The following is a 22,002-nucleotide window of genomic DNA, read 5'->3' on the forward strand; positions in this document are numbered from 1 at the left end:
CTTACATTAAGTTAACTAGACCTACTTTTAATTAGGCCTTATAAATTACAATATATTATAATACTGTTTTCTTTAAGTGAGCTAATAACAGTGTTTTTGCTGAGGCAATTAGGACAAAAAGGACAGAGTAAAGATGTAAAATATTTAAGTTTACTCATGTGTTCCAGATAATAAAGCTTTATAGTCTCAGCAATTTGCTCCGGTTATTTTTCCCTTTAATAATGTGAAACACTAAACCCAATAAAGTCTAGGCCCTGTTACTAAAATTAACAGCTCAAGTCTCACCTTTTGTCGAAAAAACATAAGTGATGACGAGGAGAGGGAGCATAATTTCCATTTTCACACAAAGTGCGCACAATTGGTCAATATGATGTGTAGAATGGGCTTATACAGTTGTTTACTGTATATTTTTGCAGGGATCAGCGGTCAGCTGCAAAAGTTGTGACCAAAACAATGCTGGAGGAAGTTAAAATCTACACAGGCCTTGAATGAAAACCATACAGAGTTTAAATGAGTCTGTCTATTTTCCCAAAAGCCAAACATAATCAGGGTTATCATCGGGGAAACTATTGTACTTGATGTTTCGTATGTTGACTCATAATAACAAACTACTCCAAAGCTTTTCTAACTGAGAAAAAGAGGCCTTTGTTTATTTATTATTTAATCTTCATGGAGATGAGCAGAAATGTGTTGAGTTTGCAATATTAAGATAAAGACCACTTTAAAGAGATCAATTCTAGTTTCCCAGAAAATGTTATTTTCAAATGTTATAGCAGCACGAAAGCATAGCAGAATTCTGCAAAAAAGGCACTTCCTGGAAAGTAGCAGACACCCGCCATATCTGGTGCTCCGAGCCCCGACCCCAGTAACACAAGGCCACACACATGATACAATAGGGACAATATTTATTATTGGACAATGAAGACTGAAGTAGCCAAACATTCAGGGTAATGAAGGCAAGGCAGCCATGTGTTACACTGGTGGATTTACATTAACAAACAGAACCTTGGCCCAAAGAAATGTAATACAAACTAAAAGATCGATAATAGATCAGAATGAGAGGGGTTTATATCAGTACAAAAATCAAAAGGGAAAACAAAATAGCTGAATTTGCCTAGAAATGTGTGAATTAATTGGCAAATACGGAGGAAAAAAACGTTTACTCTTAAAAATTTTAAAGATAACCTTTATCATTCAGCATAAATAAGTAAGATGAGATAGGACTCCGTGTAGGCTATTTTATGGCTGCACCATTCAACAACAGGAAAAATGTGTAGAGTTGATGATTTGTCTGAATAAAGTTTGGCAGCACTTTGGGAGTTTAATGAAAGTGAAGAAACATGGATTAGAAGTATGGGTTAAGTGTAAAGTGTTACAGACCACTTGAGAAAGGACAACAACCTCTGATGGATCTGTGTTGATTTTAACTAAAATAAATAAAATTAATGGTCATGAGTTTTGCTGGATTTTCCGAAAATGTTTTGTTGTTGCATTTGTGTGTGTTAAAGTGCGCAGTTTCTAACTTTCCTCTCCATTTCCCCCTTTGATTAGCCGTTTGTTTCCACGCTTTCCTCCGGGCCCTCGAGGCTTTGCAAACGCCTGCTTTAGAGTGTGCTCCATCGGATGAACCTCCTCATACAGGAAGTCCTCTGTCAGCCCATCACCACTGTCTATTTCCATCTGCAACAACAATTAACTGTCTTAGATATCAGCTCTGACAGTTTACCCACACACATGTGATCTGAGTGGTCTGAACCTTCTTCATGACCTCGAGTTGGTAGTCCCTCTCCACTTCGTCCAATAATCTGTTCTTACAGCTGGAGTAAAGCATCCTCTCCTTGATACTACAGGTGTAACCCGGCATTGAGTATATGAACACTGAAACGGAAACAAAGGATTACAAGATAATGGACACCCTAATGTCATCACAGCTAATGTTGAGCATTGCACTGCACTTAGAGTTTAGAGAGACATTTATTAATGGCATATTTTAGTAATTATTATTACTATAGCTGGACAAGACAGACCAAGACTTATTATTATTTTATTATTACAATAAATGGTAATCAAAGCATCTTCCCAACTCAAAATCATGGTCTGTTGATGTCTGTGAGTGAGTGTAAATGGGGCAATAGATGTAATTTAGATCTTGGCTACTGTCTGGTTCAATGCATTTATCTTATGCATGTTTGTCCCAGTTGTCGACCAAGTCAATACATAAAGGTCAAATTAAATAATTACCATTATGGAAAGCATCCATTACAACATGCCTCACTCACATCCACGGTTTGTAACCTGGTTTGTGACTATGTTTTTATGTTGTGGACGTCATTGATTAATTATACCATACACTAAGGCAAATCCAGAGTGTAGTGGGGCAGTATCTGTTTTTATTTATTTGAATCTACCCAAGATGGATCCACAGAGATTTGGAATGCAATTTCAGAGTCCTGGCCTCACATTATGTATGCCATCAAGAAGCCTTCAGTCTCCATATTTCAACCTTTATTTGGTTGATAATGCTTTTAAAAAGTCTCAATGTAACTACAATAGAAACTCCTTGGAACTAAAAAACTACATGATCTGAGTGCATGACACTCTCAAAAGCAGAAGAGAGCCGAGGTGCCTCTTTGATACTAACATAACAAAACATATTGACTGCATTAAAAAAACTCATTATTTTATTATTATTACAATCATTATTTTGTGTTGAAAATTACATTCTGTATAATAAAGTATGTTCTTATTATTGCGGTATTGACAAAAGTATAGAGTTTTTCCTTTTAGTATTGACATTTATGTGCATAGTGTCAAAATACTGACCCAGCGCCTCATGCTGCAGTCCTTGGTGTGAATGTTTGAAGACAAAAAAGTGGTATCTGGGCGAGTCCGAGGGAATCCTGTAGGGCAGCTCGTGAGTCTCTGTGGGTTTGGTGTGGACAAGCTCAATGGTCTCTTTATCCACGTCCAGTCTCTGCCACAACACACACGACACGCTCTGTTCAAGACTCGCCGTGCCAGATCGACCAATCAGTCAATGACATTTTGCACTCACCAGCTGAATGTAGTTGATGCGTTTCTGCTTGAGCTGTTGCAGAGCACGTTTGGCCTCTTCTTGTAAAGGGAAAGCAAGACCCTGCAGTGTCTGGGCTCTCTTGTCTAACCCAAACTCCATTGTCACCTGTAGTCACAATATTATTTGAAAACTGGGTATAATTTATAAAAACAAAGAGATATTTCTGCACTTTCGTCACATTTGTTAGCTACTTAAACTACAACATGCCCAAATTATCTTCCGTTATTGTTATCTGGTTACTCCTTCCATACCTTTGCTCGTGCAGTAGGCGTCGAAATTCGTCTCCGCTCATCCTGCAATAGATCACAAACATGTTCAATATCCATGTGGATGAGCTTAAAACTAAATATGATATCTTTTGAATGGGGAAAAGTCTTCAAAATGCTGCACATAACAAGAAGTTGAAACCCAAGAATAACTCACAGGCACTGACAAACATGCCAACTTAGACAAACTTACCCAAACAACTTTATCCTGCAGAGAAGGAAAGCACATAGATTAAAGTTTGATATGCTGACAATGGTAAAACGCTGTATAATGCCCGTTTACCTCTGTAACTTTAATTCTTTGTAGCTCCTGCTCTGCTGTCGTTAGTGGAGCTGGAGCTGATTGGGATGAAACATGCTTCAAATACCCCTGAAGGCACACGTCGTCCTATGAAAGACCCATCAAAATGTCTGAGGTTTGAAATCACCATCATTTGTCATAATAGGTTGAGACAAGGTAACCAACCGCTATTGTGCCAAACAATTCGTCTTTTATGTGTCCTCCGCCAAACTCCTTCTTAAGTGTGGCACGCGTTGCAGCATACATCATCTTCTGTCTCACCTGAAGGCGACCAGTGAAACTAACACATTATCACAAGCTTAAAAGCGGTTTACACATGGACAATAGCATGAATAATGTAGCTGTGAAGGCTCTCAATTTTCCGGGTCATGGTATATTAGTTAGTAAGTGCAATTCAATGGAAATTATTACACTGAAGAAATAAAGGGGCCTTTTGATACAACCAGAAAATGTAAAGTCAATACAGGTTATGTAAAACTGGTTTACACGGTCTGGTCTTTTGAGACATTTTGAATGGAAGGTATGCATGTTTTCTGCAATACAATAATCGGAATGATGGCGACTACAATCTCAAAACGTACTGGTGATTGATCAGGGGACCAGGCGATAAAGATCCACTCGAATCCCTGTGCGTTCTTGGAGTCCAGTCTGTAGAGCAAATAGCACGGCTCCAGAGGCGTCAGAAGAGGAAGCAGGAAGTGGTCATAGTCTTTGTCCCAGCTCTGCCCGGGCTCTTTGTAAAAATCTAGCACCAACTCCTCTGTGGAAGAAACATCATTATTGAATACATATATCTCTAAGCCAAGTGCAGTCAAGTGTGTTTACCATTCCTGATGACAATCTTGACAATTCTAATGGCACCTCCCCTCGCTTGGGCCAGAAAGTCTTTCAGGTCAGGTGTAGCTGAAGTAACAAGAGATACAGCAGACAAGTTAAAACTGAAGATGGGGGATGAAAGCACCTGAGACAGAGTTAGGTAAGTAAGAACCTGAGCCTGCACTGCAAATTTGATCCACTGCCAGACTGTCACACTATCACCTGAAGTACCTCCGACAGGGGCAAGCACACAGGACAATACACTCACAAACAACTATTCAAAAACATTGTTGTAACATTGATTACTGTTAGAACTAGTGTCATTTCAATGAGTTTAGTTTAGAGATGCTCCTCCCTCCGTGTCCCTCGCCATGGAAACCTAACAGAGCATCTCATAAATGATGAAAGATCATGAGAAAGGTGAGAGAGGTATGCTTCCGCAAAACTGTCCTCCAGCGCTCCAGTTACAAAATGCCATAACACACACAGGTTTTGAACTGTTCATATATGTCCCTGGTGATGCTTACATTAACATTTGCTGTGTGTAGATGTGAAAGTTGATTAATACAACGGTGAGTGCTATAGAGCAACAAAAGAAAGAAATCAAATTGATAAAAATAAAAGCATACATATTATGTTGATTAGTGTTTGGGTTCTGACACAAAATAAATTTACTCCAAGCTAACATAATAAAGATGGAGAGATTAATACAATGTACAAAAATGTATAAAATAAAATAAAAAATGCTTAGTTACTCAGTTACAGAGAAACTGCATTACTGGGAATGGTTAAAAAAGAAAACAAAAAAAGAATAATACATTTCACAAATGATCCCCATTTTATTTGTGATAGGAAAAAGAAAAGCACAATATTGATGACTTACCGATTATTCCCGTTTGGTGTGACATCTTTTGGCAGGTCTTCACTCTCCTCACACAGATGTCCCAGTCCCGAGCGGTGTCCTCGGGTCTCTCCTTCCTCTCCGTTAAGTCGACTACCTCACCAGTGCGCTGCCAGACCGAGGGACCCACGCGCACCACTGACATAGACCTGCCCCGAGGGACACTGAGGAGACTCCTAACAACTGAAATATAATCTGCGGAACTGTGGCTGATGAGTAATAACGCGCGTGTCAGTGGAGCTGCCACCTTAACCACTGATGTAAAACTCTTTGCGTATCGATGACCACAAACTTAAAAGCGCTTTGTAGGGGAGCGAGGCCTCTGTCACATACTGTAGACAGTGACCACAGCAGCGGAGAGGGACTCGACGAAAGGAGCAGAGGCTGCGCAGTAAGAACAAACTACCAATCATGACATCAGTGTAACAGATCACGTCACTGCAGCTCATGTAAAAGACATTTTATCAGTCATTCATAAAGAGCTTGGCCTTTGCAGACGCAACGGGACAAGCTCAAATATCCAGCCGGTCAAAGAAATGTGACACCAGAAACTGACCACGATGTTTCATTACTGCTCCTTGGAACAAAAAAATCCATACGTCGCAAAATACAGGAATAAACTGTACATATCTCATTTTATTTTTTCTTTTATTCCCATTGTCATCAAACATTACTATTACTCCAGTTTGTGACCAGCTTTAAGAAATACAATTTTCTGAATGACAAAAACCTAATGTGACAAAAACAGCCAGAGAAAAATGGTAGTTTACATTATTTTTGATGAGATTCAATTAAAGACATTTAACATTGCTTCTAAAATAGTCACGATTATTAGTTTTTAGTTCTTACGTCGTTATCGTGACCTGAATAATCTCGACATTCCTAGTCTCCAGTAATACAAGGCTTAGCTACTTAAATTCTACCGTAAAACTGCACACGAACAAGAACATTTTGCGAAGTGCTCAGCGGGAGTCGCCGAAGTTATTGTCCAACTTTTCCCCCCCGGCACTTAATTATAGCTGTATGGACACCGGCCAGCACAGGTGGGTGATAAGTGTGTACCTGTGAGGTTACCTGTGATGGGTCATGTATTATTCACTCAGTGGTGAGTACACAGCCCAGGTGCCTCTGCATTATTCAGCAGAGCCCCCACTTTTCTGCTGCAGGAAGACACACTTTAGCGTCCACAGACAAACAGAAAACTAAAAGACACTCATTCATGACACTGATTCAGGGGCTTCTCTGTGTGTAAATAAATGGCTGACTGAACTAAACCATCTCATAAAATGTGTCAAAAATGTAAAATTCACGTGTAGTTACTGTGAAATGTACAAAATTGTGTTTTTTTTGCATCCATACACCATTTAAAAGGAACTGGTTACAGTAACTTATAAAAGAAACATCATTCTGAATAAATACAAAAATTACATCGTAGAAAAAAGTATAAAACTGTCACGTCAAATCATTAAAACCATTAAAATAGTGTAGTAAAAGTAGTCGGGTTCGTAAATGTGAAACGCAAAAAACATGGTTGAGGTTTTCTTTAAAGGTCATCAACACAGGGCAGCCAAAATGTCTGTTGACAGAAAAATATATTTGTTTAGGCCGTGAGCTGTCGTGTTTGGTGTATGTTTGGGCCTCTTACCGTGTTGGAGCAGGCGCTGGCAAATGTCATGAATCTGGGGTTGAACTGCAGAGTGTTGATGGGCCCCGGGTGTTTGCCGTCCAGCACAGCCACCTTCATCCCACTGTCGGTGCTCCAAACGTGCACTCGGCCGTCCTCCGAGCCTGCAGCAGGGCAAAGAGGAGACAAAGTGAGGAAAGAAAAATCAGGGTGGCAATAACAGTACTTTTCTGACACTTGGATGTCACAATATCAAATGCTAGAGTTACAATTATTGTGAGAAAAAACATCAGGATTTAACAGTTATTCACCATTTGAGACTGAAAGTGAAATCTTCATTTTCTTTCCTTCTCACAAAATTTCAAGGCGCAATGGACGATTTTTCGGCGATTCGAGAACGCAGGCGGAAGTGCGCATGCGCACTCCCCCGTGCGGACTGATACAACACACACGTACGTTTGTTTATAAGCGCAACGGAGCGCATCGCATCGCTCGTCTCCCGTAGATTTCTGTCCACTTCTGCGTCAGCTCGAACTGTCTTTCTCGTCTTCATTTTGCCCCGTACACTGAGGGAACTATATTATGATAGATCAATGCGCTTAGGCACGCGGAAACGTGGGGACGAACCGCACGCAGCTGCAGGTGAGCGGTAGGTGCGTTTTATGATTGATACGTGGCAAGACAAATGATTTATCGACGCCACGAGGAAATATGATACAAAATTTGCTGAAAAAAATCGTCCATACCACCTTTAACTTTCTGACAAAATAAAGTTAAATGTTGACAAAAACAGCTAGATAAAACGTTGAAATTTTAAAATGTTATTACTCTTTGGACGTTTTTTTTTGGTTCTTACGATTATATTGTGACCTGAGTAATCAATATGACCTGATTATCAATTAACCTGATAATCTTGACATCAAGTTCACTTATATCAAATTTTAAATCATCATCTGTCGAAATCAAAACTTGGAAAAAAAAATCAAATTAGTTTGTCCCACGATTAATATTTCAATCAATCAAGTCAATAATAAGGTAAAAAATATAGCCGCAAGCGGCAATGATCGGCCCTCGCCACGCCGCCGCCACGCCGCAAGAGGAGGGGGCGCTAACGCGCCCCAATTGTCCTTTTATTACGCCTACTGCTGAATCTGTGACGCTGTCACATCTTCTCCCCTTTGTTTTACCATCAAAAAGCAATTTTATTTTGAATTCTTGGCAAAATGTGCGGCTTTGCCGCACAGACACCGTGACTCTTTGAATAAAAATGTGGATAACTTTTGATGGTCCACCCCTGAAGATGAGTCTCACCAAATTTCAGGTTAATAGGGCTGACGCCCTAAGAGGAGTTTGTGAAAGTCTAAAGTGTAAACATGTTCTGGCGATTTCCCCATTGGAATAACATGGAAGGTTTCGGTCATCGTTACGGCAACGCCATAACAATTATGACATGGGTCTCATTGACTTTTTTGATGGGGATGCCAAAATTGAGTTGTGTATCAAATTTCATATAATTTCGCAAAACTAAATATTTAACCTCCATATAACATCTGTAGGGGGCGCTGTGGCTCCAAATTAATTTATTTCACTTCAAGTAGGTTTAGGGCAAAGAGTTTAACAACTGATTCTAATTTGACGCAATTCGGACTTTATCTGCGCAAACGGCAGAAATGTTAAATTTGGGAGATTTCTGAAATTCTTGCTACAGTTTGCGGCTTCGCCGCACAGAGATCGTGAGAGGTATCAATGTAATTTGGATAACTTTTGATGTCCCACTCCTCAGTAGCATTTTCACCAAATTTCAGCTTTTTAGAGCCAACATCCTGGGAGGAGTTCGTAAAAGTACGACGTTTGGAAAAACTCCGAAGTCATGTTTAGCCATTTTTGAAGCAATATGGCCGACATTTGGTTGGGTGGACGGCGTTGCCGTAATAATATTTTTTACTTCTCTTGTCACCATCTACCTCTGCGCCAAATTTCATGATTCTACGATCAGATTTTTTTTGAGTCATTTCCCATCTCTCAATGCATTTTTGGTACATTTGGGGGCGCTGACGCGCCAATTTTTTTATTTTAGAAAAGGGAAATAGCCAGAATGTAGAGAGGCACGATTTTTAGAGGTGTGCAAATTTTTGTGACTTTTCGTCAATGTTCACTGGGTGAAAAATAGGGGGGTTGGTCCCGAGAAGAAAGAAGAAAGAAGAATAATATTCCGATGCGAAAACAATGTTTCCCATTTTTCAAATATTATAAACTATACATTTTCGGAAAGCGCGAGCGCTTTCCTACCTCATGGTGTGGGTCCCTGGTCACTGACGGGTACTTTCGTTAATTTGAGTGGGCTCCGCCCACTTTGTGTTTTTGGCCCTCTATACAGTAATAATGTTCAATTTTTGCATTACATGCTTATATGCACGGAACATGCAAGAGATGGGGAATGTATTCGTGAGCTACTTAGCGCAAATGAGTGCTTTATATGCGTCATCCCCATATAAAGTGCTCGTTTAGTGCGCACTTTTGCACGGGCTTCGCCCGTTTACAACGGTAATGTTCCATTTTCCTACTACCAATTAGTATGCACGGGGCGTGCATGAGTGGAGGAGTGCGTTAGTGAGTGTTTGGAAGTGGGCGAGCGCTTTGCGCTCGATTTCGTGCGCACTTTCGCAGCCGTGCTTTGCACGGCCTTACGAGATGAATAGGCATCTCGCCAGCTTGTGGCGCTCGGGCCTAATAACAGGGTGGTACACTGTATTTTGTGCATGTAACAACATTATAACTAAACAATCCAGAGTTAATCACAACTGATCAATTATTGAGATAATTGTCAACAAATTTTGTAATCCAATCATTGTTATTTGGGTTCGGCTTATGTGAGGTTTATGGCTCTGAAAAAACAGTAATTGTGTTTTTGATGAAAAATCAATTCAAGCGGCATCCAAATCTAGCGTCAAATTTAGTAAAAAATCTCATATTCACAGGTCTATTGCAAGTTCTGCAACAACTTAAACAAAAGAATGCTCACTCATCACTCTGAAACCCAAGGATGGTAAAAGTTTCAGGGCTCACCAATCATGACAAACTGAGAGTCAGGCGTGAAGCAAGCCTCTAACGGAATACCTCTGCTGTTGTTGTACCCCTACCAAACAGAACGCAGCATTCATTAAAAAAAGAATATGTAAAATATGACAAGACTTTAGGCAGGACGCTTACAGAAAAGGTGTGATACACAGCTCCACTGAAGGCATTCAGGACACGAATCATCCCTCCATTTGTAGAGATGAGGATCTGTTTGCCGTTATAACTGAATTTAAGGCCAGTCCAGTCACACACACGATTAAAAATGGTCTCAAACGTAGCAAAGGGGCCCTTAAAGCAGAAGACAATTGTGTTGGAATTTGGTTGGTTTAGTTAACATAAACATTACATCATTTCAGTTAAATACGAATTTTTCTAGTCTTCTGATAACAGACAAAAAGGCTCGACACTTTGAGAGTTCTGATATGGCTCAAAACCATTCAAAAACGATTCAGGAAAGGTCCAATTTAATCTAAAACAAGTGATATTTTTATTGTAGCAGTAATATCTTCTTGTTCTTGTATGAATTAATATCCAGGCACCACTTTTTAACAACCCTGAATTGTTCACGTGACAAAATAAAGATGAGGTTACCTTGTCAAAAGCTCGTAGATCATATAGTTTGATGAGCTGTGAGTCAACACCAGCAGCAAATATCAGACCATCAGGATCGAAGGAGCACACGGGCGTCCCCAGAGGATTGGTTTGGCCCTGAAATACCATGTGCAAAAGGTGCAAAGTTGACATTTGGCACCAACCAAAGAAAAGGTGGTTTCAGGGTTTCCCACTCACTTGACAGTTTGGTGAGCGGAGGTCCCAGAGGCGAATGGTCTTATCCAGAGAACTTGAGATAAACGTGTCATCCACCGGTGACATCGAGAGGGAAATTACACTGAAAAGGAGCATAAAATAGACATGGGTCAAATGAAAAGGCATGTGGTGTTAGTAATAATAACAAAATTGCATTGTAATTGCGTAAAATGATTTGAAAACGGGAGACACGTCCAAAAATAGACATGTTTTTTTCTGCAGATATGCTCAATTAGGAAAATAACTGGGAAAAGAGCAGATTAAATGAAATCAAAGTACATAGAGAGACTTGTACCTTGCTGTGTGGCCTGGAAAATATCTGATGAACTTGTTGTCAGTGAGGGACAGATATCTGAGGGTGTCTGCAAATCAGGGCAAGGTTTAGAGCACGTTCTCTTTCCATCACAATAACAGGTAAATACGATACAAAACGCACCGTCCAGTTTGTTGGAGCTGAACACCACAGTCTCTGCATCACTGTGAGTGTAGCGGATCAGGTCCACGCCATACTTTTTGCTGTACAAAGTTCCGGCTGGTCTGGGGGGAAAACATGGTCACAATCGCACTGTTATAATACTCATTAGTATGTTGTCAGGAGCATTCACCTGCCCTCGTCCCTCATGTCATATATGATGATGGAGTCGTCGTCGCTGCTGGATACCGCGGTTTCACCGGTTGGGCTAAAATCCACGCAGTTGACCTTCTCCGAATGCTCCCGGTACGTCCGCGCGACCCTGAAGCTTCGCAACACGCCGTCCGTGATTTTCATGATTTCCGAGTGTGCGCGAAGTAAACAAAAGCGTGGTCAGTGTCTCAAAAGTTCGCGGCGCATTCTTCCTCTGGTTCAATGAGACGTCCCCAGTTTCCGGGGCTTGTTTCTGTCCGCGCCCTGGTTTAATATCCAAAGAAAATGCATCAGAAATGGCACTTTTCTACATTTTGGTTGTACTGTTTGCTGCGGACATATCACCCGCCAACGGGCTATAATCGTGTATTAATATAAAGCTAGAGAAATAGCGGGTTCTGTTGCCCGTGGCGATTGTGGCGGCCATCTTGTGATTGACTAGCGAAATTATAACGCAAAAAACAGGATCCGAAAAATGAATTGATCGGAATCGTTTGAATTGACATGATGATATATTTGTGGTTCTAATAATGCAACGACTCTACATGTATGTCGCAATAATGTCATATTCATGTGCAATACTCATACGCAATAATGTTATATTTATGTGCAATACTCAAACGCAATAATGTCATTCATGTGCAATACTCATATGCAATAATGTCATATTCATGTGCAAAACTCATACGCAATAATGTCATATTTATGTGCAATACTCAAACGCAATAATGTAATTCATGTGCAATACTCATATGCAATAATGTCATATTCATGTGCAATACTCATATGCAATAATGTCATATTCATGTGCAATACTCATATGCAATAATGTCATATTCATGTGCAATACTCATACGCAATAATGTCATATTCATGTGCAATACTCATATGCAATAATGTCATTCATGTGCAATACTCATATGCAATAATGTCATATTCATGTGCAATACTCATATGCAATAATGTCATTCATGTGCAATACTCATATGCAATAATGTTATATTCATGTGCAATACTCATACGCAATAATGTTATATTCATGTGCAATACTCATATGCAATAATGTCATTCATGTGCAATACTCATATGCAATAATGTTATATTCATGTGCAATACTCATACGCAATAATGTCATTCATGTGCAATACTCATATGCAATAATGTCATATTCATGTGCAATACTCATATGCAATAATGTCATTCATGTGCAATACTCATATGCAATAATGTTATATTCATGTGCAATACTCATACGCAATAATGTCATTCATATGCAATACTCATATGCAATAATGTCATATTCATGTGTATGTAACTGCTGTAAATAAGAGTGTTTACTTTGTATAATTTGTATGCTTATGTTATCTTATTTTTTATTTTATCTTTTTTTTCCCCCCTCTATTCCTTATTAAGAATATGAGAGGTTCTGTCTATAGGAGTTGTGTCTATAAGAGTTTTTCTATTAAGAGTGTTTTTTTTTTTAAGCTTTCTATAAGTTATCTGTTCTATTTCCCCATTGTGTGGACAAATAAAGGCTATCTTATCTTATCTTATGTCATTTTCTCTCTCTGCTATGAACATGAATATTCACAATCACAGACCACAATGGTTTATGCAGAATTATAATTGTCAATACAAATGATAATACAAATGTAATTCCACATTACATTAGTATGGTAGAACACGGATCAGATAAAAACATTTAAAAAGTAAAGTATGTAAGAAAAATGTAATAAAAAAAGTCCAGCTCTCATCCATGGGTTTAATTAATGAGTAGAAGTATAAAGCCCCATTCACACACATTCCCAGTCAGTGCCAGAACATTGCTCTGTTCACACTTATCCTGGCATATGACTCTGTATTCTATGACTATAGCAATGTATTGCATAATTTCAATCAAATTGAAATGAAAAAAATTGTAAATATTTATTGCCATAGTTTTTATTAGAGTTCTAAAACAGAATCCCTCTGGATTCTGTCCTTGGTCCTGTGTCATGAAAAGGTGATGTGTCATTGAAAACACCAAAGAAGAAGACAATTTATTTTAAACAATTATTCAACTAAATAAATGTGTTATATGGTATTATTATTTGTCAGATCATAAGCATTGTGTAATTTATATGGATTTTGGCTGTCGTTTTCAGTATGGTTGCTTGGTAACATTTGTGGAATTGTAACATTTAGAAAAAATGGTAAACTACGAACAATTCTGCAAAATGTTTAGTGAAATCTAAAACATAATTGTGTTTACTACATTTGAGTGAAATGTGTAGTCTAACCTGTCATATAGATGCATTGCGTAACTCTGGAAAGAAAGCTCTTTTTTTTTCATTATTCTCAATTGAAAATTGACAGATCAAAAATGCAGGGAAATCAGTTCTGGATTCATTGACACATGCCCCTGCTCTGGCCAAATTCCCAAGTAAATTCTCAGGCAAGGCTGCCTGTGTGAATGGTGGAAAATGACTGCTGGAACTGGATGTTTGGTTACTATGGGTTGCCATGGCGATATGTCATTCTAGTGTTCTATATATCGATAGCTTTTCAGCACCATGTATGGATGGGCTTGTTGTGCTGTATTGCCTGAGTGGGCGGTGTTTATTTATGTATATAGAGTTTTTTTTTTAAATGTAAAACGGGCAGTGCTTGTGAGTAAATCAAACAAACAGCGCGGAGATGGAAGGTCCTTTCAGAATAATGGTCGTAGTGAAATGCGCTCATGTACAACGAATCTAAATCAATGGCAACGCTTCAAGAACATGTTTGAGCAATTTTCTTTTGCGTTTTCGGATCGCAAAAGATGTGTTCCAAGAGCACCGCCACTCCAAACTGTATTTTTGAAGTAAAAGCCAATTATTTTGAAAGAAAAGCAGTTTACATTAAGACTAGCATGTGTCCTCCACACTGCTCTTCTGACTGAGCTAACGCGTGGGAAATGAATTACTGTAGAAGTGTAGTTAACAAAGAGTTTGTTTCAGTTCTTTATTATTCACCGACGAGGGCACACTGTCGGACCCTGAGCACCGGGGTCATAGCAGACACAGACCCGGGAGATAAGCCTCGGCTCCGGGCAGTGGACCTGGCGCAAAAGATCCAGAAGGAGAAACTAAAGACCCCGGAGGACCAGACCCCCGTGTCCGCCCTACAGCAGAGAGTGACTGAGCTCAGGCGGTTCACCAAGCAGCTCCAAAATGTGCATCCAAACGTGTTGGCCAAACACCTGCACAGAGGTGTTCTGTATCAGGACAAAGACCTGGTCATCATCAACAAACCTTACGGAATAGCCGTGCGTACGTAGATCATTGTTCTATATTTTGTTTATTGTAAACACGTGTGGTCTAACGCCGCTTGCTAAAGGTCCATTGACTTCCTGTTCTAAAGGCTGCGCGGATAACTCTTCATAGTGGCCAGTAGAATTTAACCCTACATGTATGACCCAGAGTCTGGATGTTTTGGGGTATAATTCAAATGATTAAAAGTACAGAGCAGTTGGCGGGGATAAGGGGGTAAGTGATTGCAATTTTGAGCACTCAAGCCTCAAATGCAGCACTGTGCCCAGTCAAACATGCATGGATTGATCAAAAATACAACTCTTAAATCAATGTTGAGGGAAGACCGGTATAACATGGTTAAAAGTTCATAAACTAGGACCTTGCTTCGGCCGTAAAAATAACAAAATATTTTAAATAAGACGTGCATAAAATCAGGAATTTACTAATACAATTAAAATAGACTTAGTCTGAGTATATACACAACATTTACAGTTAGTCAGAAAATTGTGCAAAATTCAAAGAATAGTTATTGATTTATATAGTTGTTGAAGTGGCAGGTGTTATTAAGTGGTCAGAGGGAAAGAAACTGTTCTTGTGACGGGAGATGGACCAGAGCCTCCTGCCTGAGGGGAGTGGCTCAAATAGTCCGTGTCCATGGTAAGAAGGGCTGGCTGTGATCCGACCTACATGTCCCAGAGTCCTGGAGACATACAGGTCCTGCAGAGATGGAAGTCTGCAGACGATCACCTTCTCAGCAGAGCGCACAATGCGCTGTAGTCTCTGTTCCTGGCTGTGGCTCCAGCGTACCACACAGTGAAGGTGAGGATGGACTCACTGATGGCCGTGTAAAACTGCACCATCATCTCCGCTGGCAGCTTGGCTTTCCTCAGCTGCCACAGGACATTACAGTACATCCTCTGCTGGGCCTTCTTGATTAGGGAGATGATGGTGGGCTCCCACTTGAGGTCCTGGGTGATGGTGGTGCCGAGAAAGTGGAAGAAGTCCACGGTGGTGATGGGGGAGTCTGTCAGGGCGAGGGGGAGCTGTGACTTTTCTGAAGTCCACATTCATCTCAGCAGTTCATAAAAGCTCATTAAAGTCAATTTTTTTTAAGTATAGATTATCTATGAGTGATGCTAAAATACATTCTGCTTTTCCAGATGACTCCACAACCAACTCCATCTCCAGTGTGCTTCCTGTCCTCTCTAAAATGATGGATGGGATGAAAGTGAAGACAGATTCCCTGCTTCTGCCTTGTCTGGGACTGGAGAAGGAGGTCACTGGGGTTCTTCCTTTAGCTCGAAGCGTAAAAGCAGCAGAGCACATAGCCAACCTGCATAGACACAACCAAGTGCTAAGAAAATACTGGTGAGATTACTGAGCATTGTTTAAAATTACATTTGTATCTTGCAGCCTATTTTATTGCACTGTTTTTCAATAGGGCTGTCACAGTGGGTGTACCTGTTCCAGCAGAAGGAATCGTAGATATTCCAATTATTGAACGCGAGGTCGCCGGACATCAGCCACATTATAAGGTTATCTATGGTCGTTTATTAATTGATTAAAACAAAAACTTGTATAACAGCATTGATTTCCTTTCAGATGTCTCTTAGTCCTCTTTTCAGAATGAATGATGATGGAGATGGTCTTACCAAAATGCGTGCACATCGGCAAGCTCAACCTGCAGTGACCAAATATAAGGTTTTGGACAGCGGCAGTGGCTGCAGTCTTGTGGAACTAGAGCCATTGACAGGTAATGGAATACTGTAGTTGTGCTTTTCACTTTTTCAGAAAACAGGCTTATTGTCATTGATTTTTGCAGATGTGAAGCATCAGTTAAGGGTTCATATGGCGTTTGCTTTATCTTGTCCCATTCTTGGTGATCATAAATATTCCCATTGGAACAAACTGGCACCTCAGGTAACAAATATTGTGTTAAAAGTTTGTAATAACAACCAAATTTCCTCTACAATGTGAACACCATTTCTACTCGTTTACATGTTTTTTAATTTACAGAAATTGCCAGAGCGGATTTTGAAAAGGCTAAAACTGGAACAAAGCAAGAGCCGTAATCTTCCTCTTCATTTGCATGCACGAGAGCTGATGGTTCAACAAACGCCAGAAATTGACCTGACCTGTTCTCTACCCAAATACTTTTTCCAGACTTTGAATCTTTTTCGCCTAACTTTTACCGAAAAAGACAAATAATAATTCCATCAAGAATTCAAATCTTATAGGGCCATAGTGTATGCTTTCCCCCACGTGAACTATCTATGATCAACAGTGTTTCTAATGTGATTTTGAGCTATTGAAAAGTTTGGAATGTCAACTAGACTTAAGTTTAGAGATTGAATTTAAGCCAGTCCCTTTCCAGAGCTGTCAGAACTGAAGGAGCTGCTTGGATGAATCAATGGTGAGACATACTCTAAAAAATCTTTGTCCAGTTAACAGAATTCCACTTTTTTGCTTTGGACCCATGACTTTGAACTTTACAAATCTCACACTTATTACCGGTACTTATTTGATTTCAAGGCTCTGAATAAAATGACAAATTAAACTTATCTTAAGAGGTTTTCTTCTTCTTCTTACATAAACTTTCCTACAAAAACAACTAATTGAACATTTGTAAGGGCACAATTAGCACTTGTTTCAGATGAGACTTCGGGAATAACGCATAAATGATCTCATTTGAGAGAACAGGCACGTAGAGTATTTTTAGCGGCAAATCAATGTAATACAATATCCCTTATGACAAACTAAATTGATGCTGGTCCGTGTTAAGATATTAAAATCCAACCATAAATTGTTTGAGGTTTCGGCACAAGGTTAAGCATCCCCCAATCATACCCATCTGTACATGAACCGGAAGTTAGTCTTTTTCATAGCATCTCCTTTCAGAGCCATCAAGATCAACTTTTGTCCAACCACCAATGCAAAGACAAAAGGCCCGTCCAACTAAAATCCATACGCAAACTGAAAATGATCCAGAATACAATAAATGCTGTCCTGGTCAGTTTATAGGGTCAAGCTGGCTACTGCATAGTCCACATTCAACAACTTCCCATTTGGCCAGTTAGTCCTGTTCTTTTAGCTTATGGACACTGAAGTACTGAAGAATAATTCATGGATCTCTTGAACCACTGCAATTCGTGACAGCATTTGCTCCACTTGATGAATGTTGAGTGGCTGAGATGAATACCACATTGGGCTATTGGGTGCCACTACTGGCTCTGGAGTCATGTAGTATGCGTCATTACGACCTTTGACACTTTGTGGACTGGAAAAGAACAAAAAAATAACTTAATAAGCACTCAGTATACTGAATGAATATGTGTATGGGCTACTTACCATTTAAAGAGATAAAAATCATATAATTTTATTGGGCAGCGGAGTGGGTTATCAGGTTCCTCAACCTGCTCTTCATACATTTCATCACTCCCTAAAATGAAGCAAATCTTTAGTTTACTCAAATAATTTGAATTAGAAAGGCATATTTCAGTGCTTAGTAAGCACCTTTAGCTCCAGGACTTGTTAGGCCCGGCCCTTTTAGAAGGCGAATACTTGTTGCTTTGTCTTTAGAATTTCCTGGGTTTTTCCTTGCATGTCTCAACACTTTGGAGAAAGCGACTTTCATATGCTGTTCAGGTTTTATGAGGTGGAAATATCTATCATATAAAACAGATACATAAGTTATACATGTTAAGAAAATACAACAAAATTATGTTTCTGAAACACAATTTCTGATGCTCACTTCGTGTTGAAGTACATTAGAGTTGTAAGTAGAGTTGTTGGAGAGTGTGCACCAAGCTGCTTACATTCCCAGAGCATCTCCTCAGTCACATGACTTGGAATAATGTAACCTAAAAATGCACAATATAGGTTTATACTAAAGTGGTATAGATTTAAAAAAAAATAAAAGCATAGTATAAAGGCTGCATTACCAAGAGGATGAACACTAGGTTTCCAGCCATCCAGGATTATGTGTAATGATTCAGAAAAACGTGTGTAATATGGATCCGAGAAAATGTCATCAACACGCCCATTTTCAGACATATACTGTAAAAGAAAAATAATAATAATTTCTATTCAAATTGTGCAAAAGTCAAACTGGTTACATTTTACCTTTTGTATACATAAAAATACATAGTAAAGAACATCAGGTGAAAACTCCTCTTCATCCAATCCACGAGCCTCTTTAGTCATCAAAGAAAGAGCCAGGTTCAACTCTGCAACTGCACTAGACACCAAGTCCTCCTGAAAACGCAGGGGCTGGCGGCCTGTATACAGAGAAAATATTTTTCTGTTTTGTTTTGTTTAGTTATGACACTGCAATCAACAGAAAATCCTGATGAAAATGCAATGGTTGAGCAGTGCCTTAGTTAGAATGGAGTATTTTTACAAGCTTAACTGTAGCGGTCGATATAATATGCAAATTGGAATATTGATTATATTGTCTACAATGAATAAATATAAAGAGAAACAATAAGGTTGCATTTCTGCATATTTGTGGTTTATTTCAAGTTGACCACTCCTAACCTAAATATTAGCCACAAGAATGTTACATACTATAGAAAAACTTGAATCACTTACGTCCAATAGGTGCCAACTTGGTCTTTTCTTGCTTGATAAGCTCTGCATTTTTACGCTTTGCCCATAATTTCCAGACTTCCAGACCCTCTTCTGGCTTTAGGCAGACAGGGACTAGGATTTCTGCTGAAGACTCATCTTGGCTCTCAGTCTCTACTTGAGCCTTCATGACAAAATTACACAATGGTTACTTTACAGAATTAACATTTATAATCAATCATGAAATATGTGAAGGATCAAGTTCTAACCTGCAAGTGGAGCTGCTGTTCATGTCCCTGTTCTCCTTGGTTCTGCTGCTGATTTGGATCCCATATGTGCACAGACTGTGCGGTGCTGTATGCTCCCGCAACAGTCTGCACTGCCACAGGGATGTGGATGTTTCCATTCATAAACTGCGCTGGAAAAAGGGTCTGAACCATTTCTTCCTGTATTCCAGTTGAAGTGGCTTGTACATCCCGAGAAGTGACACCATGTGGAGACATACTGTCCTTTCCATTGGCTGTGGTAACCTGCACCGCCCCGTATGCATCTTGTGGGATGGCAATGTGTGTGACACCCTGCTGTTGAGGTGTTGAATACACTGGGATGGTCCAGGTCTCACCTGAAGGGCCGGTGATTGTACCTGTCGTACTATATAACTGAGCACTGTCCACTGTTAGTAAATCTGGCCTCAAGGACACATAACTTTGCTGTTGCCCTTGAGGAATGGTGAGAACTGTAGCTACTTGCTGACCCTGTGGAACAGCATAGGAGACAGCCACAGGAACATCCACCTTGCGCTTCTTGGCAGGCTGAAGTACAGTCGACCCAGAGTTGACCCTCCGCTCTCCTTCTCTGGAGGACTCCTCTATAGTCTGTATTTGAATTTGCTTCTCACTTTGCAACTGAATATGTTGTCCATCTGATAATTGAATATGTTGTCCATCTGATAACTGAATGTGCTGCCCATCTGACAGCTGGATTTGCTGTCCAGGCTGTAGCTGGATTTCCTGTCCAGGCTGTAGCTGGATGTGTTGCCCTCCTGCCAGCTGAATCTGTTGGCCACTTTGCAATTGAATTTGTTGGCCCCCTGACAACTGGATGGATTGTCCCCCTGCTACAGCTGCAACCAGCTGTGCTTGAATCTGTAAAATACACACATTGAGTTTTACCAATGGAAAACAAAAATATAAATGGAAAACCAATTTATATTATTCTAAAGTATAAAGTACCTGCTGCTGTTGCTCTTCGGTAAGCTCTCCTGATTGAACAAGCGCTTGAAGGTCCTGTTGTGGAGAGGTGACCTGGAGAACATGGCTCACTGTCTGACCCTGCTGTCCCTGGATTTGAACCTGAAAATAAAGACCTGTGTTAGTCAGTTGCTGGTGGTAAGTAAATGTAGCAAGTAATGATTACCTGCACTTGCAGTGGCTGTTCAGATAGTTGTGGTGACATTTCAGTTGAGGTCACCTGTACCTGTAACAATCATACAACAGGATTCCAGTATTATCTGCCTCACAACAAAATAACTAAGCAATTATAATATGGAGGAAGAGTTCTCTTACAGGGCAGGCCAACTCAAGAAGAGACCCGGCCACCTCAGTGCTGTCAGTGTAGACACAGTTGGCGTCTTGCTGCTGGTACACCATGGTGGTAGTGGTCACAGCTTCCTCCTGCTCACTCAGTTCCTGCAGTACTTCTGAGCCTTTGGAAAGAGACTCCAGAAACTCCTTCATTTTGTGCTGAGGCACAGTGCGGGCCTTTTGCCGCACGTATTCATCAAAGGAAACCACTCCGCTTTCCTGCTCATTCATCTCTGCTTCACCTGAGAAACAAAAACACCATTACATGTCATATTAATGTCCATATCAGAGAACGCAATTACCCGTTTTACGTGTTTAATCCAAACTCACTATTAAAGTCTATATGATAACTCAATACAGGTAGGATGTGTTTATTAGTCTTTAAGAACACACTAAGTGCAAAGTCCATTTTGTGCAATCGTGAAATAGTCACACAGCAAAAGACGAGCTGTTCAACCACTGATTATGTTTAAAAAACACCACACTGCCGATTGAGCAAATGTCACCTGAGCATATGGGAAATGTCTAAAATGGGTAGTTAGCCTTAGCTTCACTACTGTAGCAATTCATTGTTTGCTCATAATCAATACGTTCAACAAAAAAGCCCCCAATAAAGAACACATCAAACAAGATACGATAATTTGTAGTTTAGTCGATGTGTATAATAATTCGACTGTTCCCATCATAAAGAATTATTTGCTTGTTTGCTTGGCTACTAGCTAGTCGCTTGCTAAGGTTAGCCTGTTAGCTTTGGATCTGGTCATGCTACCTTAAATAAAACGAAATCCTCTTCTTTCCGCGAAGGCACGACGTTTAAAAGTAAAAAGCCGATAAACCTCCAACAGATAGCACCAGGATGTCCGTCTATTCACTACATAGCAGAGCATGAACGAGAAACAACCCGCAAAAAATAATTAGTTTACAATAAAATGTTGCAGCAGCTGCAGCAGCAGGCTAGGTCTGTGACGACAGCGGTTCAAGACAACGAGGCAGCCTCGATTGGACAAGTTCCCTGCTACCGCGGAAAAACACAGATGAACACACGATTGTTATGTGCACTGAGAGGAATTTGAGTGTAAATAGTCAT

At 40.0% G+C, this 22,002-nt stretch overlaps 3 protein-coding genes across 5 annotated transcripts; 1 reads left to right on the forward strand and 2 right to left on the reverse strand.

The window, feature by feature from the left end:
- Positions 1-1,391: 1,391 nt before the first annotated feature.
- On the reverse strand, positions 1,392-11,802 carry LOC140365730 (WD repeat-containing protein 82-like). Of its 3 annotated transcripts, XM_072452296.1 has the most exons (17): positions 11,475-11,802; positions 11,306-11,406; positions 11,165-11,231; positions 10,852-10,951; positions 10,654-10,770; positions 10,195-10,350; positions 10,051-10,120; positions 7,006-7,148; positions 4,225-4,398; positions 3,809-3,904; positions 3,626-3,730; positions 3,536-3,550; positions 3,328-3,369; positions 3,056-3,181; positions 2,824-2,974; positions 1,757-1,878; positions 1,519-1,680 (listed from the first exon to the last, which is right to left on the reverse strand). In XM_072452296.1, exons 1-17 carry the CDS (start codon positions 11,636-11,638, stop codon positions 1,519-1,521), a joined length of 1,911 nt encoding a protein of 636 aa, XP_072308397.1. In that variant the 5' UTR covers positions 11,639-11,802. The 3 variants fall into 3 exon arrangements, with proteins under 3 accessions (XP_072308395.1, XP_072308397.1, XP_072308396.1); XM_072452294.1 differs by lacking the exons at positions 7,006-7,148; positions 10,051-10,120; positions 10,195-10,350; ... (3 more) ...; positions 11,306-11,406; positions 11,475-11,802 and adding exons at positions 4,469-4,546; positions 5,343-5,929 and having other exon boundaries at positions 1,392-1,680; positions 4,225-4,403; XM_072452295.1 differs by lacking the exons at positions 1,519-1,680; positions 1,757-1,878; positions 2,824-2,974; ... (4 more) ...; positions 3,809-3,904; positions 4,225-4,398 and adding an exon at positions 6,102-6,936 and having other exon boundaries at positions 11,475-11,758.
- A 2,561-nt stretch (positions 11,803-14,363) lies between these two features.
- On the forward strand, positions 14,364-17,046 carry LOC140365733 (pseudouridylate synthase RPUSD4, mitochondrial-like). The gene is made up of 6 exons (XM_072452298.1): positions 14,364-14,784; positions 15,927-16,134; positions 16,208-16,301; positions 16,369-16,519; positions 16,589-16,686; positions 16,783-17,046. Exons 1-6 carry the CDS (start codon positions 14,430-14,432, stop codon positions 16,972-16,974), a joined length of 1,098 nt encoding a protein of 365 aa, XP_072308399.1. The 5' UTR covers positions 14,364-14,429; the 3' UTR covers positions 16,975-17,046.
- A 582-nt stretch (positions 17,047-17,628) lies between these two features.
- On the reverse strand, positions 17,629-21,958 carry LOC140365732 (transcriptional regulator QRICH1-like). The gene is made up of 12 exons (XM_072452297.1): positions 21,685-21,958; positions 20,898-21,157; positions 20,749-20,808; positions 20,565-20,684; positions 19,602-20,477; positions 19,357-19,516; positions 18,889-19,043; positions 18,708-18,822; positions 18,518-18,626; positions 18,280-18,431; positions 18,115-18,205; positions 17,629-18,043 (listed from the first exon to the last, which is right to left on the reverse strand). The coding sequence occupies exons 2-12, from the start codon at positions 21,144-21,146 to the stop codon at positions 17,854-17,856; spliced, it is 2,277 nt and encodes a 758-aa protein (XP_072308398.1). The 5' UTR covers positions 21,147-21,157; positions 21,685-21,958; the 3' UTR covers positions 17,629-17,853.
- Positions 21,959-22,002: the final 44 nt, after the last annotated feature.

The sequence above is a fragment of the Eucyclogobius newberryi genome, unplaced genomic scaffold (genome assembly GCF_026437365.1).
Source record: "Eucyclogobius newberryi isolate DKJ021-1_F unplaced genomic scaffold, fEucNew1.0.hap1 SCAF_19, whole genome shotgun sequence".
NCBI lineage: Eukaryota > Metazoa > Chordata > Actinopteri > Gobiiformes > Gobiidae > Eucyclogobius > Eucyclogobius newberryi.